General features: G+C 50.0%; 2 protein-coding genes across 9 annotated transcripts in view; one reads left to right on the top strand and one right to left on the bottom strand.

The window, feature by feature from the left end:
- The window catches only part of COL5A3 (collagen type V alpha 3 chain), a 36,934-nt gene extending 33,332 nt beyond the window's left edge, over positions 1-3,602 (bottom strand). For all 8 annotated transcript variants that reach the window (XR_013441522.1, XM_078055867.1, XM_078055869.1 and 5 more), the window contains exon 1: positions 3,376-3,602. Coding sequence is in view for 7 of the 8 variants with exons in the window: in XM_078055867.1 (XP_077911993.1) it covers positions 3,376-3,463 (88 nt within the window). In the remaining variant the exon portion in view is untranslated. The remainder of the gene's footprint in view (positions 1-3,375) is intronic.
- Positions 3,603-5,243: 1,641 nt separating this feature from the next.
- RDH8 (retinol dehydrogenase 8) lies at positions 5,244-11,632 on the top strand. The gene is made up of 6 exons (XM_036119652.2): positions 5,244-5,386; positions 8,081-8,242; positions 8,868-9,047; positions 10,398-10,491; positions 10,822-11,005; positions 11,112-11,632. Exons 1-6 carry the CDS (start codon positions 5,284-5,286, stop codon positions 11,325-11,327), a joined length of 939 nt encoding a protein of 312 aa, XP_035975545.1. The 5' UTR covers positions 5,244-5,283; the 3' UTR covers positions 11,328-11,632.
- Positions 11,633-20,618: the final 8,986 nt, after the last annotated feature.

The raw sequence follows: 20,618 nt of genomic DNA, 5'->3' as shown, positions 1-20,618 counted from the left end.
CTTCTCTGTACTCCCCCGCACTGACTCCCTGGGGCTGCTTCCCCGGCCTGAAGCCCCCTGCCAGGGGAAACCCGCTTGGAGAGGAGGGGCTCCTTGTGTGTGTGTTTTTCCTCTACCACTTCCCTCTGACCTCCTCCTTTGACCACCACTTCCTCTGAACTCCTCCTCCTTGACCATCATCACCCATGATCTGCTCCCTTTCTCCACTACCTCTCCTAACTTCTTCCTTCTGACCTCCTCCGTGATCACCATCACCCATGACCTCCTCCCTCTGCCTATCCCAGTCATCTCTATCTGACCTGTGACCTCCCCATTTTATCACCCTCTCTGACCTCCTCCTTACGACCACCTCTCTCTAATAACCTCCTGACCTCCTCCCTGTGACCCTATGCCTCTCATGCCAGGAAAGGAAGGAACCGGTCTGGCCCAACCAGATCCGAATCCAGGCCATCCTACCAGCCCCACCCCATACAGCAGGCCAGTGCTAAGTGGAACCACATGGCTTGGGCAGGGGAGGGTGGGGGCTTCCCCTGGGCCCAAAGCCCCTGCCTGCTCTCCCCTTCCCCCAGCAGACTGTCCCACTGACCCCCTGACCCAGCCTCTTGGCAGGAGCCAGTTCTATCAAATTTGCCCATGACCTCACCCTGGGGGCGGTTCTGCTGACCTCACCAGTGGGAGTCAGGGTAGGGGGCCAGACTTGGGGGAGATAGGGGCTTGGATGAGGGACCCCCGTCCGGCTCCTCCTGGGTCAGATCCTTCATTCTCCAAACCTTACAGACGCCTATTCCAGCCTCAGCTCATTCTTGCTCTCAATTCCTGTTCTTTCTTTCTTCTCTCCCCCTCCCTGCCCTCTCTCTCTGTCCCACTTTCTGTGCTGGTCTTTCCAGGTCCCTCTCTGCGTCCAACTCTGAATCAGTGTCTCTCTCTGTCTTACTTCCTAGCTCTCTCTCTGTGTCTATTGGTATTTCATATGTATATCTGTGTGGATTACTCTCCCCCTCCCCCTTTCTCTCCCTCCATCCACGCCCCCCAATTCTGCTGCCACCACCAGCCCCCACTCTAATTGCTTGTTCTCTGGCTGGGCTGTCATTAAGAAGTATTTGGGTTACAGTCCCCTGGGACTAGGATCTGAGCTCCCAGGCTCTGTCGACCACAAGGGTCACTCCCCCATGGAATGATCATCCCAGCTGCCCCCTCTCCAGGCTGGGGCCCAGTGGAGGGCTGAGCTCCATGACTCCATTCAGTGTGGCTCTCCCCTCACCCAGATCCCTGTCTTTGTGCTGGGGGAAGGGGTGTCCTCTCAACCAGCTGCTCATTCACACTGAAAAAGTCCTTCCCAGCACCTAACCCAAACATCTCCTGCTTCAATCTTGCATCTCCTCTGTAATGACCTTTCAGAAACTGACTGCCCTTTCTTTTCATGGCTGGCTTTGTGACAAGGAGACACACAAGAGGCATTGAGTCCTGCCTGCAGGGCCAGAGGGTGGGGGTTTGTCAGCGACCCGGCCTGGCCTTCCTCCACACTCTCCCCTGTGCTGGTCAGGGCCCCAGGGAGATGTTGGATGGGGTCTAGGATAGGAAGGGAGGCAGGCAGGGACTAGGTGTGACATGGTTGGGATCTCCTCAGAAAGGCAGGAGAGCATAGGTGTGTGTGTGCCCTTGTATACGGGCATGAGATTGTGCAAGCATGGGTGTGACTCTATATGGACCAGGGAATGGCTGAGCTTGTGATTTGTGGATGTGTCAGTGTGTGCCAAGTATTTGGACTCCGACGGAGGACCAGGTGCTGTTGTTTGGTGTGTGGCTGGGAGTCCATGTGAGTTGGGGTCCTGGGTCCTGGCAGTGAGCAGGTGATGCAGGTGAGTCTGTGACTGTAATAGATCAGACTCCAGATGGGGGAATGTGGTTATACGTGAGAGTACGGCCAAGTCGGCGAGTAGGTGACTGGTTGTGAATGCTGACAGGGTTGTGTGGATACCAGCGGAAGCATGCGCTGGAGCTGCAAGGCGTAGGAGGGTGACAAAGGCTGTGACCCTGTGGCAGGTGGCTGCTGGGGTTGCTGGGGCGTGGGCACCGGTGTTTAACATTCCTGGTGTCCCAGAGGGCTTATATATTCTGAATGGATGCCTGAGATTGCACGACTGTGTGGATGTGTGAGCATGGGAATTGGGACATGGGCCAGTTTGGGATAATCCGCGTGAGCAGGCACCTCCCTGGACTCCAGAGAAGGTGAGAAAGTGTAGGACGGTGTCTGCGTGTGTGTATGTGTGTGTGTGTGTGTGTGTGTGTGTGTGTGTGTTGGGGGCTGAGTTCACATTAGGGAGGGATTTCCAGAAGGGCCTAGCCCAGCCTCTCTCAGACCAGAGATGCCACTTGAGGGACCGACCTTCCCAAAGCTCTGGGCGCCCCCAACCCAGAACCCTGCGGGGCGGAGCGCGGCGTCCAGCCAGAAGCGCGCAGCTGGGCGTGCGTCAGCGCTGACTCACTCGTCCGGCGGCCCCCTGGACCCCTTGAGGCCCCTGAGAAATTCCTCAAGAAAAACACCCGCGGGTCGCTCAGCTGGGGGCAGCGACTTCCACTTCCGCCCCCGCCCGCGCTCCGCCCCGCCCCGCCCCGCGCCCCGCCCCGCCTCGCCCCTCACCGCAGCCCTCCCGAGGCCCTGTCCATGGTGCTGATCGCGGCTCTGGGGAGCGCGGGGTGGGGGGAGGGGAGAGAAGTAGGGGCAGAGGAGGTGGGGGCGCGCCAATTGGAGGCAGAGAAGGGAGAGGAAGAATAGGACGAAGCCATTAGGGGAGATGCAAAGGAAACTGAATCCCCGATTAGCCCCCTCCCATACTCGTCCTCACTCACCATCACCCCCAGAAACATCCACTCACGTCGTCCTGGGCCATTATTTACATCCCCAAATCACAACCGAACCCCTCTTCGGGTCACCCAAAGACAATCACACACGTAACACACGATTATTCTCTAAGTCAGCCCCACACAGACACACCCACAACTCACAATCACACACTTGGCCAGGGATCACCCATCACACATATTCATACAATAATCGTCAACTCCCACACCCAATTTCCCACACACAAATTCACTTCAAATGGCCTCACACACATTGCTACACACACACCTATAAATTGCATTCATTCCAACGCATCCACCAGTAAAACTCGGTCACATGTTTCCCCCCTCCCCCCAGCTGTCACACCCACAAATCGCCCAGAGTCGGATACGCGCCAGAACACAGCACCCCAGCCACGCGCAACACTCACGCCCCCCTCGCACGCCCCCCATTCCTGACTCCACCCCATTTTGGGGGACCTCGCTAGATCCTGCACTCCTGATCCTATGCCTATCTCCTCTTTTCCGGCTCACCGGCCTGAGTCCGGAGCAGAAGCTGCAGCAAAGCCAGGAGCAGGCAGAGGCCGGCCCGCGGCTGGCCCAGGCCTCGGCGACTCCCCATCCCGGCGGGGCCCAACACGCAAGGCGGGGACCGGCCGGGGCGTCTACGGGGCGCGGCGACTCCTCAGGCTCCGTGCACTCACTCGCCGCGGCCGGCTTCACTCGGGATCGGCAGGAGACTGCAGGAGACCCCGCCCTGGCCTCGCCCTGCGCTCCAGAGCCCGGCCGGGCGGGGCTCGCTGGAGGGGGGGGGGAGGGGGGCTGACAGCTGGTGGAGGAGTTGGGAAAGTTTGTGCTGAGTGCTGATTGGCCGGCTAGGGCTGGAGCCCTGGGCCGGCAGCGGGGCCCTTCTTGCCCCACCCCACAGTGGAGGAAAAGGGTCACTCCCACCCAGCCTTAGAATTCGGGGTCCCAGACTTACCCCAAACCCTTTCTTCCTAACAGCCTCCCTCAAAAGAGATGTTAGCCTCATTCAAACCTTCAGCCTCCATCCGGGCCCTGGAATTAAGGCTTTATACAGCTTTATACCAAATCTTTTCTGTCTCACCAAGGTCCCCAGATGGGGTCTCAGCCTGGATGCCAAATTTTCACCCACTTGCTTTACCGCAGTGGCTTAGCCACACAATATAAGGTACCAGCTTCATCCCAGGCCTTCCCTTCCGGTCTCTAAATAAAGAATCCTCATCCCACCTCCAACCTCCCACCAGATTACAAAATGGCGTTCCCAGCCTTACCCCAAACCCTCATTTCTCCACCCAAATTCCGGAATTGGATGTCCTGGCCTCACCCCCAAACCTTTGACACAGATTCCAAAACACAGTTCTCAATTTCCCCCAAATTCTTAATCTTCAAATTTCCATTCGTAGCCCTGATTCAGGTCCCCAAATGGATGCCCTAGCCCCAATTCCAAATCTTCACATATGCCCCACCTTTAAATGGGGAAGTCTGGCCCTACTTCAAAGCAGGGAACTGCCTTAGGGAGAGGTGGATACCTGCCATTCCTGGGGTGAGGTAGAGCTGCCCCTCACCCTACTGGGACCCCCCACTGTGAAGCTCCCTCCCCCTCAGGGGGTCACATGGAGCTGTCTGTGCAATTGAACAAGCGCAGACTTGCGGGATCTGAGGGAGCTTCTGCAGGGAGGAACCTAAGGGGCGTATCCTGGGCCCTGAACTGCCCCATCATGGGGAAGAGGGAGAAGCCGGCAGCGTCGCTCTCCCAGCCTCTGGCTCCACGGACAAAGAGTGTCTGTGTCCCTGGGGAAGAGGGGTGGGGCCCCATCTGGCCTGAGGGTGAAATGGGGGCTGTGGGGTGGGGAGGAGAGAGGGAATCTCCCCAAGCTTCTCCTCCTCCCTCCTCAGGGACCTCAGAGGCTAAGACTTCTGCTAAAAGATTCTCATAAAGAGAGTGCCCTGCCCTGCCTTGCTGGGAAGTTCTTCCTAGTCTACCCCCATCATTTGACATATCTATGCCCATTCTCCTCTTTGAAAGGACCCTTCTGGGATCACACTCTCTGTCACTTTCTTTCACTCCCTCCCTCCCACCAGAGATTCTTTGCCCAGATTAGACAGGGAGAGAATGCCCCTGCTAATTCCCCCAGCCCTGAATGATTTACAATCACAATAAAAAGACCCTAGTTGTGAGTGTAGCAGTGAGAAGAAATTTTTTAACAAATAAAGGAAAGAGGCTATTTTGAGATGAAAAGATTACCCCCTCCCCTAGCTGCCTGCCCAGGGTCAGTTCAGAATTGGTGTCTTCTGGGGCCCCTTCACCTTGCAGGGGATTGGTGGGAGGGTGTCCAGGAGGTGGGGGGATGAGGCAAGGATGGGTGGCGGGAGGCAGGTGCTGGCCAGCAGAGGTCACCCATCCAGGGAGGGATCAACATGGCCGACGCACCCCGGACTGTACTGATCTCAGGCTGCTCCTCGGGAATTGGCCTGGAGCTCGCAGTGCAGCTGGCTCATGACCACAGGCAGCGCTACCAAGGTTAGAGGCTCCGGGGTGGGGCCAGGAGGGGTAGGGGTGGGCATGGCTTCTGAGGACCTTCAGCCCTCTTGGCACCATTTCCACTAGCCCATCCCATCAGCTGTATGTGTGGGCTTGAGGAGGACCCAGGACACATGGAGGCCCCCTTCTCACCTCTGCTCATGAATCATTCCCTCATCCAACAAATATTTCTTGTGCACCTACTGGGTGCCAGGCACTGTTCTAGGTGCTGGAAACACAGCTGTGAACAAAACAGACAAAAATCTCTGCCCTCAGCTGTGGTGTAGTGAGGGAGGGGAGCGAGGACAGACAATAAACAGATTTTTTAAATTGTATAATATGTCTAGTGCTAATAAGTGCTAAGAAGCAAAGTAAAGTAAGGATGGGGTATGGTAGGAGGTGGGGGGTAGGTGATATTTTTTAAAGGGCTGGTGGAAAGGGCTTCCCTAAGGTTCCACGTAGGCATTCCCTAGGACTCCCCTCCCCCACCCCTCCCCAGATTACTGCTCCAAGATAAACCTCTTAAGTGACCCTGACCTTGGGGGTTTAAGGGGGACCTCTAAATCTAGGGACTCAGCCTCCTGCAACTCTGGAGTAAATTGCCTCAGTCTGTACTCCACCCATGGGAACCTCTGACCCAGAGCAGGCTGGAGCTGAAGTGGGCAAAAGGCCGCTACTTCAGAGGAGGTTGCAGGGGGCAAGGGCATTGCCCCAGTTGGCAGAGCTGCTTCTCCCAGCCCTCTGCCCTCTGTCTTAGAGACACACACAGCTTTAGATGTGACAGACTGAGTGCCAGTGTGCAGGGAAGCAGTTGTGCTGTGTGTGTCCCTGTGGACAGGCAGATGAGTGAATAAAGCTGAAGGATGTTTATTGTGTGCTTACAATGTGCCAGGTTCTGGTCTAAGTGTTGTGCATCTAGTAAGTCTTTTCATTCTCATATCACCCCTGTGAGGTGGCCACCAACGTTAGCCCCATCTTAGAAATGAGGAAACGGAGGCACAGAATGCCAAAGGTCCTTGCCCAAAGTCGCCCCACCAGAAAGTGGCAGAGCCTGGATTTGGACCCAGGCAACCCAGCCCTTGGGGCCACACTTGTCACATGTATGTATGCATGTGGTCCCATTCATCTGTGCAACACCCATGAATCACAAAGGCCCACAGACCGTATGAACATGCCCCCCGGGGCTGTGCATGTATAATTGTGGGTACATGCATGAAGGGTACAAACATGGATACAGGGGTTTGAGCTCAGCACTCCCAACAAATCCAGGTTCAAATCTCAGTTCTAACACTTACTAGTGGTGGGACAGATAAGGAACTTCATTTTGCTTAGCCTCAATGTGTTAATCTCTATGATACAGATAATAACTTTACCTACTTATTCTGGCTACTATTGCTAAAGAACAAATCATTCCAAAATTTCTGGTGTAATAGAACAACGGCAATCAACTATCTCTCATGGTTTACAAAAGTCATAAATTTGGAAGGGCACAGCTAGACAGTTCTCACTCAGAGTCAAAGGCTACAGTTAGAACAGTTGGGGGCTAGTCAGAGGCCTGGGCAGGCATCTCTCCTCCTTCTAATAATCTCAGGTCTTCTCCATGTGGTCCCTCTATCTGGCTAGCTTGGGCTTCCCCCCAGCATGGTGGATTCAGGATAGCTGGGCTACTACAAGGTGGTTGAGGATTTTAAGAGTGAACATTACAAGGGTGCCTGGGTGGCTCAGTCAGTTGAGCATCCAACTCTTGATTTTGGCTCACATCATGGTCTCAGGGTCGTGAGATCGAGGCCCACATCAGGCTCCACTTTCAGAGTGAAGTCGGCTTGGGATTCTCTCTCACCCTCTCCCTCTGCCCCTCCCCCCACTCCTGTTCTCTCTCTCTCTCAAATAAATAAATAAGTAAAATCTTAAAAAAAAGAAAAAGAGTGAACGTTACAGCAAACAAGGCAGAAACTACAATACCTTTTCCGACCTAATCCCAGAAGCCACACAATGTTACTTTCACCATATTCTATTAATTCCCAGCTAGTCACAAGATTCAAAGAGAGGAAAATGAGATTTCATGTCTTGAGGGGGAGCAGCAAAGTTCTCAAAGAGCATATGTGATGAAAAATGTTGTGGCCATCTTTGGAAAATAAGTCCGTTGCCTAATCATAGGGTTCTCATGAGGATTAGAGACAGTGCTTATAAAGGTGTTTAGCACAGTGTTTGGCACATAGTAGATATTCAATAAATTGACATTTCTGTGGATGATGTAAATGTGGCTATTTGTATTTGCATGTACACACAATGCACACATATTGACCCTAAGTAAGTATGCATTTCTTTTCTTAAGGCAATATGTTCTATATTTATTTTATGGCCTTACTCACTTGACTATAAATTCCATGAAGGCAGGGACTTTGCCTATCTTATTTCATGCAGTAGTCTCAGCACCTAGAATAAGGCATAGTGTATACTAAGTACATGCTCAGTAAATGTTGGATGGAGGGATGGAGGGATGGAGGGATGGATGAAAGTACATGTAAATGTATGTACACAATATGCATTTGTGGTTGTGTAGTGAACGTAGGTGTGTAAACCTGTGGTTCTCCATCCCTCTGTGACTGCTCATGCAAGATCATGGAGATATGTAAGTGAATGCTCAGGGGAAATGAACCCAGTGCTTGCCCCAACTCTTTTTTCTGTCCCCAGTGGTGGCCACCATGAGGGACCTGGGAAAGAAGGGGACACTGGAGGAAGCTGCTGGGGATGCTCTGGGGCAGACCCTCACCGTGGCCCAGCTGGACGTGTGCAGTGACGAGTCAGTGGCCCAGTGTCTCAGCTGCATCCAGGGAGGGGAAGTGGATGTGCTGGGTGAGACTGAACAGCCCCTGGGGTCACTCCCCCCTTCCCTGACCTAAGCTCAGATCCTCCTTACAGTGAATCCTCTCCAGGGTCTGAGCACCAGCCTTCTTGCTTCACCAGCAACTGCTAGCCCTGGACAGAAGGGATAGACAAGCTGGCTAAAAGCCCAGGATACCAGTTTATTAGGGTTACAAGAAATAAACTGAGTCCTGGGAGTGGATTTTATTAAATAGAACATCTCACATTTGGGGAAAACCATATTTAGTTGGAAAAGTTACTTTGATGAGTCATTTGGGGAAGGGAGTATGATGAGGAAGCAACACATGATCCCTCAAAGACCTTCTAAGGAGGTGGGTGTGGCTGTTTTGATGCAAATTGGGGTCAGAGCTAAATTGCTCTTGCATTAAGGGGAGGCTGCTCCCAGCAGCCTTTCCGCCAACCCAGGGTTCAGGGTCCCCATAACAAATGCTAAACTCTATGTAAAGATCATCAGGGCTCCACATTTGTCCATCAAGATACCCTGGACTGGCCCTGAATTTGGAGTAGGGGGAGGGATAATTCAGGGAGTGTCCCTAGAGGAGTGACACTAGAAGGGTTGGGGGGACCTCAAAGTAACCTTCAGTCCCATCCTTAGTGAATAATGCTGGAGTGGGCCTGGTGGGGCCCCTGGAGGGGATCAGCCTAGCTGCCATGCAGAACGTCTTTGATACCAACTTTTTCGGGGCTGTCCGTCTGGTCAGAGCTGTCCTTCCTGGCATGAAGAGAAGGCGAAAGGGCCACATTGTGGTGGTCAGCAGTGTCATGGGGCTGCAGGGTAAGCCCTGGGAACCCACCCTTGGGAGTCCTCCTAGCATCTGACCCTCCCTAGGCTGGAAGAATGGCAAATAGGTTTTAGTTCATATTCCAAATGAGCCTGTATTGAGGATTCTGAAGCTCTATGGGACACATTTCTAGATTAGATTATGTCTGCCATGGCGAAAGAATAGGCAGTAGTATTATAAATGCTGCCAATGGGCATCCACATCCAGCATCAACCTTACTTCTGGACACCTCTAAAAATCTCTCCCTTGGGGCGCCTTGGTGGCTCAGTTGGTGGAGCAGCTGCCTTTGGCTCAGGTCATGATCCTGGAGTCCCAGGATCGAGTCCTGCGTCGGGCTCCCTGCTCAGCGGGGAGTCTGCTTCTCCCTCTGACCCTCCCCCCTCTCCTCTCCCAACCATCTCCCCCAAACCAAAGGAACCATCAGAACGAACTCCTTTTTTTTCTTTTTTTTAAGTAGGCTCCACAGGCATGGAGCCCAACTCAAGGCTCAAACTCACAACCCTGAGATCAAGACTTGAGCTGAGATCAAGAGTCAGGTGCTTAACAGACTGAGCCACCCAGGTGCCCCAGAACTCCTTTCCTGTGATGTTTTCTTGACAGACTCCTTTCCTTGATGTTTCTCTAACCAAGCCCCAGAGATAGCTTTGGGGCTCTGAGGTTCTTCAGAAAAAGAGAGCAGTAATTGTTTAGTGATGTCTGCTACTGGCCTACTATGGAGGCCACCTATTTGCCATCCATGCTCCTGGGTCTTTCCTCCTTGAACCCCTCTAGACTCCCTTCCTCCCCCTGGAAATTCCCTGGGATCTGCCCCCACCTCCTCAGCAGCCCCCTGAAGAATCCACCTTATTTTGTTTGTTTGTTTGTCTGTTTGTTTGTTTAAGAATCCACCTTATTTGTTACCCCGCCATGGGGAATCTGTAACTACTACTCAGTCCCATCCCTTTGGCCCCTCTTCCAGCTGAGGGGCCACATTCACTCTCAATAAGGACAGATAAGAACTCTGCTGAATCAGACTTGCCCTCAGGGACCCTGGCAATCCTATGCTCAAGTGACCCAGAGGTTTAGAGGATGGAGGGAAGTAGAGTTTTCAAGAGCTAAGGCAAATGGAGCACTGGGAAGACGTAGCATATGGCACCCCAAGAGCCTCATCCTGAGCATGTGGGCTCATCCTTCAGCATATGCTCCTTTCACACATACATACACTCATCATGTTGGCCCTAGATACCCCCCCATTCTGATCTTCAAACCCTCTTTGCTCTGTCTCCTGAAGACCCCATGTCCCTCTGGACCCACAAGCCCATCACCAAGACACCAAAGGGCTCAACCTCCTCCAATCCTCTCAGGTGTCCTGTTCAACGAAGCCTATGCAGCCTCCAAGTTCGCCCTGGAGGGATTCTTCGAAAGTCTGGCTATCCAGCTGCTGCAGTTCAACATCTTGTGAGGCGGGCATTTGGGCAGCGAAGGAGGGGAATGGGAGACAGTGGTGGAGAGAGATGAGGGAAGGGGAGGTGGTGAGGGGAAGCGGGCTGGGAAGGCAGTGATGGTGGGAAAACAAGGCAGTGGTGAGAAAGTGGAATCAGGAATGAGGGAAAGGGAGTTATTGGAAGAGGGTGGAGCAGCACGGGGGATGGATGGTGGAAGGACTGAGGGAACCAGGAAGGATGAAGTAATGATGAGAGAAATGGGGGGAGAGAGGAGGAGAGGGACAGTAATGGGGCAGCAAGTGGGTTGGGGTACCAGACCCCCTACCCCTACCGATGTCCCCAGCATCACCCTGGTGGAACCTGGCCCGGTGGTCACTGACTTTGAGGGGAAGCTCCTGGAGCAGGTTTCCACAGCCGAGTTCCCAGACACTGACCCCGACACCCTGCGCTACTTCTGGGATTTCTACCTCCCCACCTCCAAGGAGCTCTTTCACTCTGTAGGACAGAGCCCACAGGATGTGGCCCAGGTGAGTGGGGAACCCAGAGCCCCAAGACATGGCTCAGGTATGTGAGGGTGCCCCACCCTGCAAGCCCCTCACCCTGAATCCTAGAGCTCAGGGCTCCACCCCATAGGTCATTGTCAAGGTCATCGGCTCAACCAGACCACCCCTGCGCCGACAGACCAATGCCCGCTATACCCCGCTGGTTGCACTCAAGGCTGTGGACCCCTCAGGCAGCCTGTACGTGCGCACCACCCACTGCCTACTCTTCCACTGGACACGCCTTCTCAACCTTGGCCTTCAATGTCTGGGCTGCAGCTGCCCCCGATTCCGAATATGGCCCCGGTGAGCAAAGCCTCAACCAACCCTCCCCACCTCTGAACAGCCAGGCCTCTTCAGTTTACACCCATCTCAGAGGGCAGTACAGACCTTTCCCTCCTTCCTTCCTTCCTTTCTTCCTTCCTTCCTTTCTTTCTTCTTCCTTCCTATCTTTCTTCCTTCCTTCCTATCTTCCTTCCTTCCTTCCTTCAGCAAACTCTGCCTGACCCACTCTGTGCCTGGGCATTGCTGGGACCCCAGAAATTCCTCAGCATCCATGCACACACCCCTCCATGGTCAGGGCTGGGGCAGAGAGAGGGACCCTTGGACCCTGGGCTGAGGAGCCCAGAGTAAGGAGCTGGAGCTATCTGGGAAGGCAAGGGAGGCATCCTGGAGGAGGGGACATTGGGGCTGGACCTTGAAAGATGAGACAGATTGCCTCATTCAACCTCTGGACTTTATTATCTTGGGCCTGGGAATACAAGGATGATCTAAAACCCCCTCCACATAGAACTGAGTTGACTAAGGGGTCTTCAGACTTTTCTGGCCACACACTCCCTCAGCAAAATGTTTGTGCACTCACCAGCAGTGCATGTATATTTTCTCATAAAATATATATTTGTAACCACTAGCAATCACTATATTAAATATTTAATAAAGCTCAATTTCTTATGTCTAAATAAAAAATTAAAAAACAATAAGGTCCACTTCACACACATTAGAATGGCAACTATAAGTAAACCAAGCAAACAACAAAAACTCTTGAAAATAACAACTGTTGGTGAGGATGTAGAGAAATTGGCACTTGGGCACTGCTGGTGAGCCTTTAGGCACTGCTGGTGAGAATGTAAAATGGTGTAGTCACTATGGAAAATGTATAGTAGTTCCTCAAAAAATGAAACAGAATTATCATGTGACTCAGCAATCCCATTTCTGGGTATTAACCAGAAGAATTGAAAGCAAGGTCTCAAAGAGACATTTGCACACCTGTGTTCGTAGCAGCATTACTCACAACGTCTGAAAGGTGGAAGCAACCTCATCCCTGTGTCCATCAACAGAAGACTGGATAAACTCGATGAGGTATATCCATACAATGAAATATTATTCAGCCTTAAAAAGGAAGTAAATTCCAACACCTGATGCAACATGAATAAACTTTGAGGACATTATGCTCAGTGAAATAAGCCAGACAGAAAAAGGACAAATAATTTCTGATCCCACTTAGATGAAGTCCCTAGAGGAGTCAAATCCACAAGGACAGGAAGTAGATGGTGAGAGCCAGGCGGGTTGGGGTGGGGAGTCAATGTTTAGTGGGGAGAGAGTTGCAATTTTGCAGGATAAAGAGTTCCGTGGATGGATGGTGTCATGGCTGCACGGCAGCGTGAATGGACTTATACTAATGAACTGTACACTTAAAAATGGTTAAGATGGTAAATTTTGTGTTATGTATATTTCATCACAATTAAAAATTTTTAAAAAGCAATAGGGGTCCAAGTTTCTTGGCCGTCGTGTGGAGAGTTTGGAAGCAAATGGACTCTGGGTGTAAGTGTTGACCCTGCCTCTTGTTCACTGGGTGACCCTGGGCAGGTGACTTCCTGGTGTCATCTTCTGGAAAGCAGAGCTAACAATAACAACACTGAAATGATAGGAAAAGCACCCTGCTCTGTTTTTCCATTTCACTTGGAGCTTTTGGTGTGGTTCGTGTTTAGCTACCACCTTGGAATGCTAAGCTCCAGGCGAAGGTGTTTTAATTAATGTTTGCTCTTGCAGCCTTGTTAGATAGAGGCACTCAGAACCTGCCCAGTTCATAAAATGAGGAAACCAAGGTTGTCCAGAACAGAGGGGAGGGACAGGAATCAAGCCTAGGTCTGTCCAACTCAAAGTCTATGCTGGTCCTCAGGGGTCTCTAGTAACCTCTTCTAGGGAAAGAGAAAATGAGTCCAGAGTCCGCGAAAGAGGTCTCTTTGAGTCAGTGCAGAGATAATGGGGCTACTTAATATTTTTGGTCAAATGAACCCCTTCTTTCCCCTCCCTGACATTGGATTTTTGAAGCAATATTAGAATACCTGCAAAAGAATATTTGAAAATAGATCATGATGATGGTTGCACAGTCTTGTAACTATATTAAAACCACTGAAGTGTGTGTTTTAAAATGGCAAATTTTATGGTATATGAATTATCTCGATTTAAAAATTAAATACATGTTTTAAAAAGAATATATGAAGCACACATACGCAAGAGGTCTTTGGATTGCCAGCAGGAGGCGTCAGCAGGAGCTGAGAGTCTGGGAGGAGAAAGACCAGAGTATTTCTCCCACAAGCTCCCTCCATGGGGGTCACTGTGCATTAGCAGCATCTCTCCATCCATCGGAGACCGCAGCTCCAGTTTCTGAGAACCACTCCTTCCCTTTGCCCCTTTCAGCTAAAGATGGTGATGGGACCCCACAATTGCCCGCAGGATGACACTGCACTATTCACAGTAGGGCTACGCACCTTCTGTCTTCACCTTTATAATTGTCCCTGTCTTCATTGATCCCCAAATTACCCACTTTGAGTGTACTATCTCTTTCCATCCAGGACTCCGACTGATGTAATGTATGTGTGTGAAAGAGCAGGGGAGCAAAATGCACACACACTAGACCACCATCAGACTCCACCATTAGAACGTTATTTGTATTTGCTGCCTGCCTTACCCCAAAGGTCTCCACCATCCTGATTTCTATGTCCAACATTCTCCTGTTTTTCAAGAAACTTCCTTAAATAAATTATTTCAAAAGACAAATTTAGGGTGCCTGGGTGGCTCAGTTGGTTAAGCATCTGCCTTCTGCTCAAGTCATGGTCCCAGGGTCCTGGGATCCAGCCCCTTGGGCCATCATCATTGGGCTCCCTGCTCAGCGGGGAGTCTGTTTCTCCCTCTGTCCTTCCTCCCACTCGTGCTCTCTCTCTCACTCACTCTCTCTCAAATAAATAAATAAAATATTTTTTTAAGTTTTTTTTAAAATATTATTTATTTGTCAGAGAGAGTGAGTGAAAGAGAGAGAGCACAAGCAGGGGGAGCATCAGGCAGAGGGAGAGGGAGAAGCAGGCTCCCCACTGAACTAGGAGCCCGATGAGGGACTCGATCCCAGGACCCTGGGATCATGACCTGAGCCAAAGGCATATGCTTAACTGACTGAGCCACTCAGGCACCCCTAAATAAATAAAATCTTAAAAAAAAAAAAGACTAATTACCTTCTTGCCAAGAAGGAAAAGCCATCATAGCCACCATAAGTGAAGCCAAACTCACTTATTTACAGGTGGGGCATACAATATTCCAAACCCCATACTCACAGACTCTCGGTGTGAGGAAAATACCAGGCCATCTCCCTCAGATTCCCTTGCAGCTAGGGAGTGAGCAAGTGGCCCCGATTCCACTCAGCAGATGTACAGATTTAGATTTGAGAACCCACCACCCAAAGGAGGAGGGAGCAGAAGGGACAGGGGCGTTGCGAGCGCCCAGGGTTGTCAGCAAAAGCCAGAGCTGCCAGCTGGTTTCAGGAGAATGATTTAAGCTGTGGCCTTAGCTGCTGGCCTGCACCCTTACTTTGTCCCTTTTCATTTTCAAAGGCTGGTGATTTCATTAGCCACCAATATATCCACCCGATAAATTCCTTTGCAGCTTAAATCACCCTGAGTCAGCTTCTGTTGCATATAAGGAAGAATCACCACCAATCCAGATGGCAACACAAAAGCAAATGCAGGGGAGGAGGGGGGACTGTTATTATAGTCTAGCTGGATGCTCTTGCCAACCAACAGAAATTGGCCAACGTTCAGAAGGTGTTGAAGACGCCCTAACCCTTGTTCTTGATTTCTACACTCCCACCCGCCCCTCTATCTTCCCCATCTTAGCAAAGATAAGTCTGTTCTAGTTGCTCATGCCAAAAATCTTGGAGTCATCTCTACTTCCTCTCTCTCATACCTCACAACTAATCAGATCTTGTTCGCTTGACCTGCAAAATATATTCAGAACCCAACCATTTCGCAACACCTTCTGGGTCCCCACACTAATCCAACCACCAGCATTTTTCAGCTGGAGTATTGCACCAGTCCCCTCCCCGCTCCCACCTTCTGCTCTTGCTGCCCCCTACAATTCATTCTCCACACCACAGCCCAGAAGATCCTTTAAAAACAGCTTTTGAATTGATAAAATGCTCAATGTTTTTAAAAATCAATATATATGTGTATATGTATGTATAAAAGAATATTTTAAAAGCAATTCTCCCAGCCTCCTCTTTCCCTCAACCGCCTAATTCCTGACCTCCCCACCTCGAGTTATCTATCCAGGTTTTCTTTCTGATTATACCAGAAAAAAAAAACTGATAAATGGATAAGCAAACTGTAGTAATATACATACAAAGGAATGTTATTCAACCTTAAAAAGGAAGAAAATTCTGGCACATGCTACAACATGGATGAACCTTGAAGGCATTATGCCAAGTGATATAAGCCAGACACAAAAGGACAAATACATTATATGATTCCATTTATGTAAGGTACATAGAATATGCAAATTTGTAGACAAAAAGTAAAACAATGGTTAACAGAGGCTTGGGGGGGTGTGGAAATGGGAAGTTAGTGTTTTATGGGGACAGAGTTTCAGTTTAGGAAGATGGGGCATTCTAGAGATGGCTGGTGGGGATGGTTGCACAGTGATGTGAATGTGCTTGATAGCATTCAACTGCACACCTGAAAATGGTTAAAATGGTAAGTTTTATGGTGTTCAGATTTTACCACAATTTAAAAAATAAATATGGAGTATTTTAATGGAAAAACAGAATATGTATGAATCTACACATGTGTATATACATATATATATTTATTTAACTTTTCACAAAAAGCTGCATACTATACACCTAAATGCAAACTTTAGTTCTTTCCTTGAATAATGTCTTAGAAGCGTTTCCATATCAGCCCAAGCAGACATCCTCATTCTTTTGCACAGCTGCAATATATTCCATTGTGTAGATGGACAATAATTCATGCAACTGGTCCTGTACTGATGAATCTTTGGGCTCTCTCCAATCTTTTCCTATTATATATGAATAACCTTGTTTGCATACATCATTTCACACATGTGCAAGTATTTCTGTCTTGGGATTACTTGGCCAAAGAAACTATGTATTTGTCATTTTTATGAACATATCAAATTCATCTCTATTGGGAAGGACTGATGTCCATATGTTAGCATGGTCACTTCCCCACAACCTCACCACACTGCACATTATTAGTCTTCTACATTTTGGCCATTCTAATGGGTAAAAATTACTATCTCATATTTCTCTTATTTCAACTTGCATTTCTCTTATTATGAGTGAAGTTGACTTTCTTTTCATATCTCAAAGAACCTTTTGTATTTCATTTTTTGTGAACATTCTGACCACACATTTTGCTCAAGTTTTTCTATTGGATTGTTTATATTTTTATTATTAATTCCTAGAAACCCTTTACATATTATGGAGATTAGGGAGACTGTAATTTGAAGTGCACTTTTCCCCTATTTTTTCCAACATTCCTGTGGTGTCATTTTGCCTTATTTATGTCATGGAATTATTCACCCTTCGTATTGTTGCTACCTTTGGATTTCAAATCAGAGTAACAAAGGACCTACCCAGACTGATTCTGTTAAAACAGAAAAATAATGTCACTCATCTTTTCAAAAATTCTCCAATGGTTCTCCTCTTACTTAGGTTCAAATCCACAACTATGAGGCCTCCTACATGATCTGATCCTTGAATATTAATCTCAAATTATCTCCCACTCTCTCTGTTTCACCCACTTTGTTCTAGGGACACTGACCTCCTTACTATTTCTTAAATACTCCATGCACATTCCTACTTCAGGGCCTTTGTACTTGCTGCTCCATCTGCTAGAACAATTTTCCCAGATAGCCACATGGCTCCTTTCTTCAGTTCACCTTTTCGGAGAGGCCACAAGATAGTACCCTGTCACTCTGTCCCCTGAACCTGCTTTATTTCTCATCACCTGACATATACTAGTTATTTGGTTTTTGCTTCTCTCCCCCTACTAGAATGTCAGCTCCTTGGGGAGAAGACTGTCGTATGCTCAGCTACATCCCTAGCACCCACAAGAGTATGTGGCACGAGGTAGATATCCAAATATCTGACAAATGAAAGAATGAGTGGGTAAATTAATGCATCGAAATGAGACTCTCTGTGGCCTAAGAAGAAGGATTTCAAGACCCTTTTCTTACTACTCCCCAAATCACCATGCTCCACCTCCCTTCCAGGTCTTTGCATGGGCTGTTCCCTCCCCCTGAAACAAAACCATCTTGCTGTCTCCCACCCCTAATCCTTGCCCTGATTACCCACACTTTCCTAAGACTTTCAGGTCTCAGTCTAAATACCGCTTCCTCCAGAGTGCCTTCTTTGACTCCCCAGCCTGGATGGGTTAGGAGGTTTCTCTGGGCCCTCATAGCTGCTTATTTTGGGGTAGTTTTCCCTGATCAGGCTGTCAGTTCTGTTGGAGCGCATATCACACCGCTTTCAGACCCAATAATCACCCCCAAACGTGACTGCTGAATTCCTCTCCCTCCTCCCATAGCAAGCAACAAGCTTCCCCTGAAAATTCCCACTGAACGCCAGACCTCCTTGGACCAGAAGGGGAGGCACGTGATGGATGCCCTTAGGGACCAGCAAGGGCAGTTCCCGAAGCCTTGGGGAAAACAAGTGCGTGATCAGACGCCCTCAGGGACCAAGAAATGACCGGAGGAGACTGGGCTCAGACAGGAAGTGACCAAGCAGGGCACATCCTGGCGGTTTCGTCCACGTCCACGCTAAGACGCAAGAAACGTCACCTTTCTGAGCCCCGGTTTCCTCACCTGTAAAATGGAAGGGTTGCTGGCGAGAAAGTCCCTACTAAGTGCCGGGACTTAGGTGTTTCATATATGACAGCCGTTCACTGAAATGTTGCTATGGGTATGACTCCTAGCCTCCGGGATCCTGTCTGGCCTTTCCCGGGAAGCTTTGGGCTGGAAGCCTAGAGGAGGAGGGAGCGAAAACAGAGGCCACACATCCCTGCAAAGCCGTCCCTCCTGCCCTGGCTTGCTTGCTGCAAACCGGGGGTCCCAGGGAGGGGAAGGCGGGCGGGATCTGAGCGGCAGTAGCAGCTGCTCTGGGCGTGCGGCCAACGTCCCCTCCCTCCACCACCCGCATTCCTGTGGGAGGAGGCCGAGCGCTCCTCAGTCTGGCTGGAGGCTCGCTGGCGCCCTCTCGCGGCCAAGTGCGAAAGGTTGAACTTGACCATTAACTGGTGTAGGGGACCTGGGTGGATCCCACAGGTGGTCTGCGACCCCCTACTCCTCCTCCCACTCAAACACAGGTTCACTTAACTTGCTGTGTGATCTTAGGCAAGTCCCTTAACCTCCCTGTGCCTCAGTTTCCTAGCTGCAGTTTCGGGCAGGACACTTTACCTTCTGGTGCCTAGGTTCTTCCATCAGCAAAGTGGGTCAGTGGGCCATTAGAACCCTGAGAGGGTGAAAAGAGACAGTCCCGGTGAAGGCAGCTACAGTAAACACCCACTCCCCAGAGGAAGGGGTTTCCGTCCTGTTCACTTCTGTGTCCCCAGCACCTACAACAAAGCCAGACATGCAGCTGGCACTCAAACTTATTTTATATATTAGTTATTGAACAAATGCTTATTTTTCATTTAGGGGAGCTGAGGCTGGGGTGGGGAGGAGGGGACAGATGTATGAGATGTGAGCTCCTGTCACTCATTCACCCAGCACCCATTTTCGCCTCCATCCATTTGTTTATCGGATGATAAAGCTATATCACCTTGTTTTCAAAGTGTGTCCCACCTCCTCTGTTTTTCCCTTCCTGGGCCCACCGCCAAGACAAAACTGAAACTCAAAGAAGCTGCAGGCTTGAGCAGGTTTCAAAAGCCCCAGGTGTGCTTACCTGACCAGGATTCCCACTGGGGAGACAGAGATACTGGCATGGCGAGAGGGAGTCCAGACTGGACAGAAGGTGGGAGGGACTGAGACTAGAACCCCTGCCATCCCACACTTTTGGACAATGCCTTGTTCTGGACACCTAGAAGCCCCTGAGACAGAGAGGGGGATGTGGACACCTGGTGTGGGGACAAAGATGTGAAGGGGGGAGCTCACCCCCAGCTAAGAGAGGGCTGAACAGCACCAGCGGAGCATCCCACAGAGCAGGGAGACAGAGCTGAAACATCAAAGAGGACACCAGTGTTCTAGAACCTTCCAAATTAGGTCTCATCTGCTTCCCTGATCCAGCTCTTAATTTGATTCTGTTGATTCTTTGCTTCACAGAAGATTGTTTACCATGGACTCAAAAGCATCACCCGGAGCCTCACGGCTCCCTGCCTGACCCAGGGCAAGTTGCCTTCACTCAGCAGGCCTCAGTTTCCTTATCTGTACAATAGGTGGGAATTCTTACTTCAGCATAAATGTGGGACTTTTATGGTTCTTTTGTCAGTGCACATAGAGCAAGCAGAACAGCATCTGGCCCACAGTAGGTGCTCAGTAAATGTCTGAGGAATGAATGACTAGATCCCACCTTCCCCTTTTGTTTCTAACACACTTGGTTTTCCAGCTCTCTACAAAGGTAGAGTCTGGAAAGAGGGCACAGGTTGATCCTAATTAACAAGAGGCTGTGAGGTTTAAGGAGGGAATGCACCTTAAGCCCTTAGCAAGTCCTCCTTAAATGTCCACTCCACAGGGGCAGGGATTTCGTCTACTGTGGTCACTGCTGTGTTCCCAGCATGCTAAGGAGGGCTGGGCTCATAGCAAATCCTTAATGAATCTTTGTAGGATAAATGTATATTATCATTGTTTCAGGGGGATCTGGGGCTTTCCAATAAGCAAGACTCTCCAAGCTAGCAGTATTGGCTTCCCTGAAAAAAAAAAAAGAAGAAGAAGAACCAGATAAACTTGTCGGCAACCCGTCTGCTTCTAAGAGGCAGAGGCCACAAAGTTGGTCCAACATCTTTAAAGGGCGTATTAAACAGGCAGTGAACATTATTTCGGGACAGAGAAAGCCTTCTTCCAGGAATGCCTCAAGCATGATGTGTTTTTGTCCCTGGTTCCATATGTATAATTTGCCTTCTGGAAAAAGAGCCCAGAGAGCTTGGCCTCCAAGGGGAGACTGGCATACTTCCTAGTGCAGCTGTCCCCAGCCTCCCCTGGAGGATGGGCTGAGAAGGGAGGAGCAGCCCCCCTCTTCCCCCATTGGATTTATGGGGATTCCCTCCCCACATCTGTTTAGATATTAACTCAGCCAGGACAGGCCAAGGCAAACAGA

Source organism: Halichoerus grypus, chromosome 1 (assembly GCF_964656455.1).
Source record: "Halichoerus grypus chromosome 1, mHalGry1.hap1.1, whole genome shotgun sequence".
NCBI classification, from domain to species: Eukaryota; Metazoa; Chordata; class Mammalia; order Carnivora; family Phocidae; genus Halichoerus; species Halichoerus grypus.
The sequence above is the reverse complement of the archived record's forward strand: the minus strand, read 5'-3'. Positions and strand labels throughout refer to the sequence as shown.

Coding starts and splice junctions, on each gene's coding strand:
- RDH8 (XM_036119652.2), top strand. CDS start 5,284: ATGGCCGACGCACCCCGGACTGTACTGATCTCAGGCTGCTCCTCGGGA. Junction 10,492..10,821: donor CTGCTGCAGTTCAACATCTT/GTGAGGCGGGCA, acceptor CGATGTCCCCAG/CATCACCCTGGTGGAACCTG. Junction 11,006..11,111: donor GCCCACAGGATGTGGCCCAG/GTGAGTGGGGAA, acceptor TCCACCCCATAG/GTCATTGTCAAGGTCATCGG.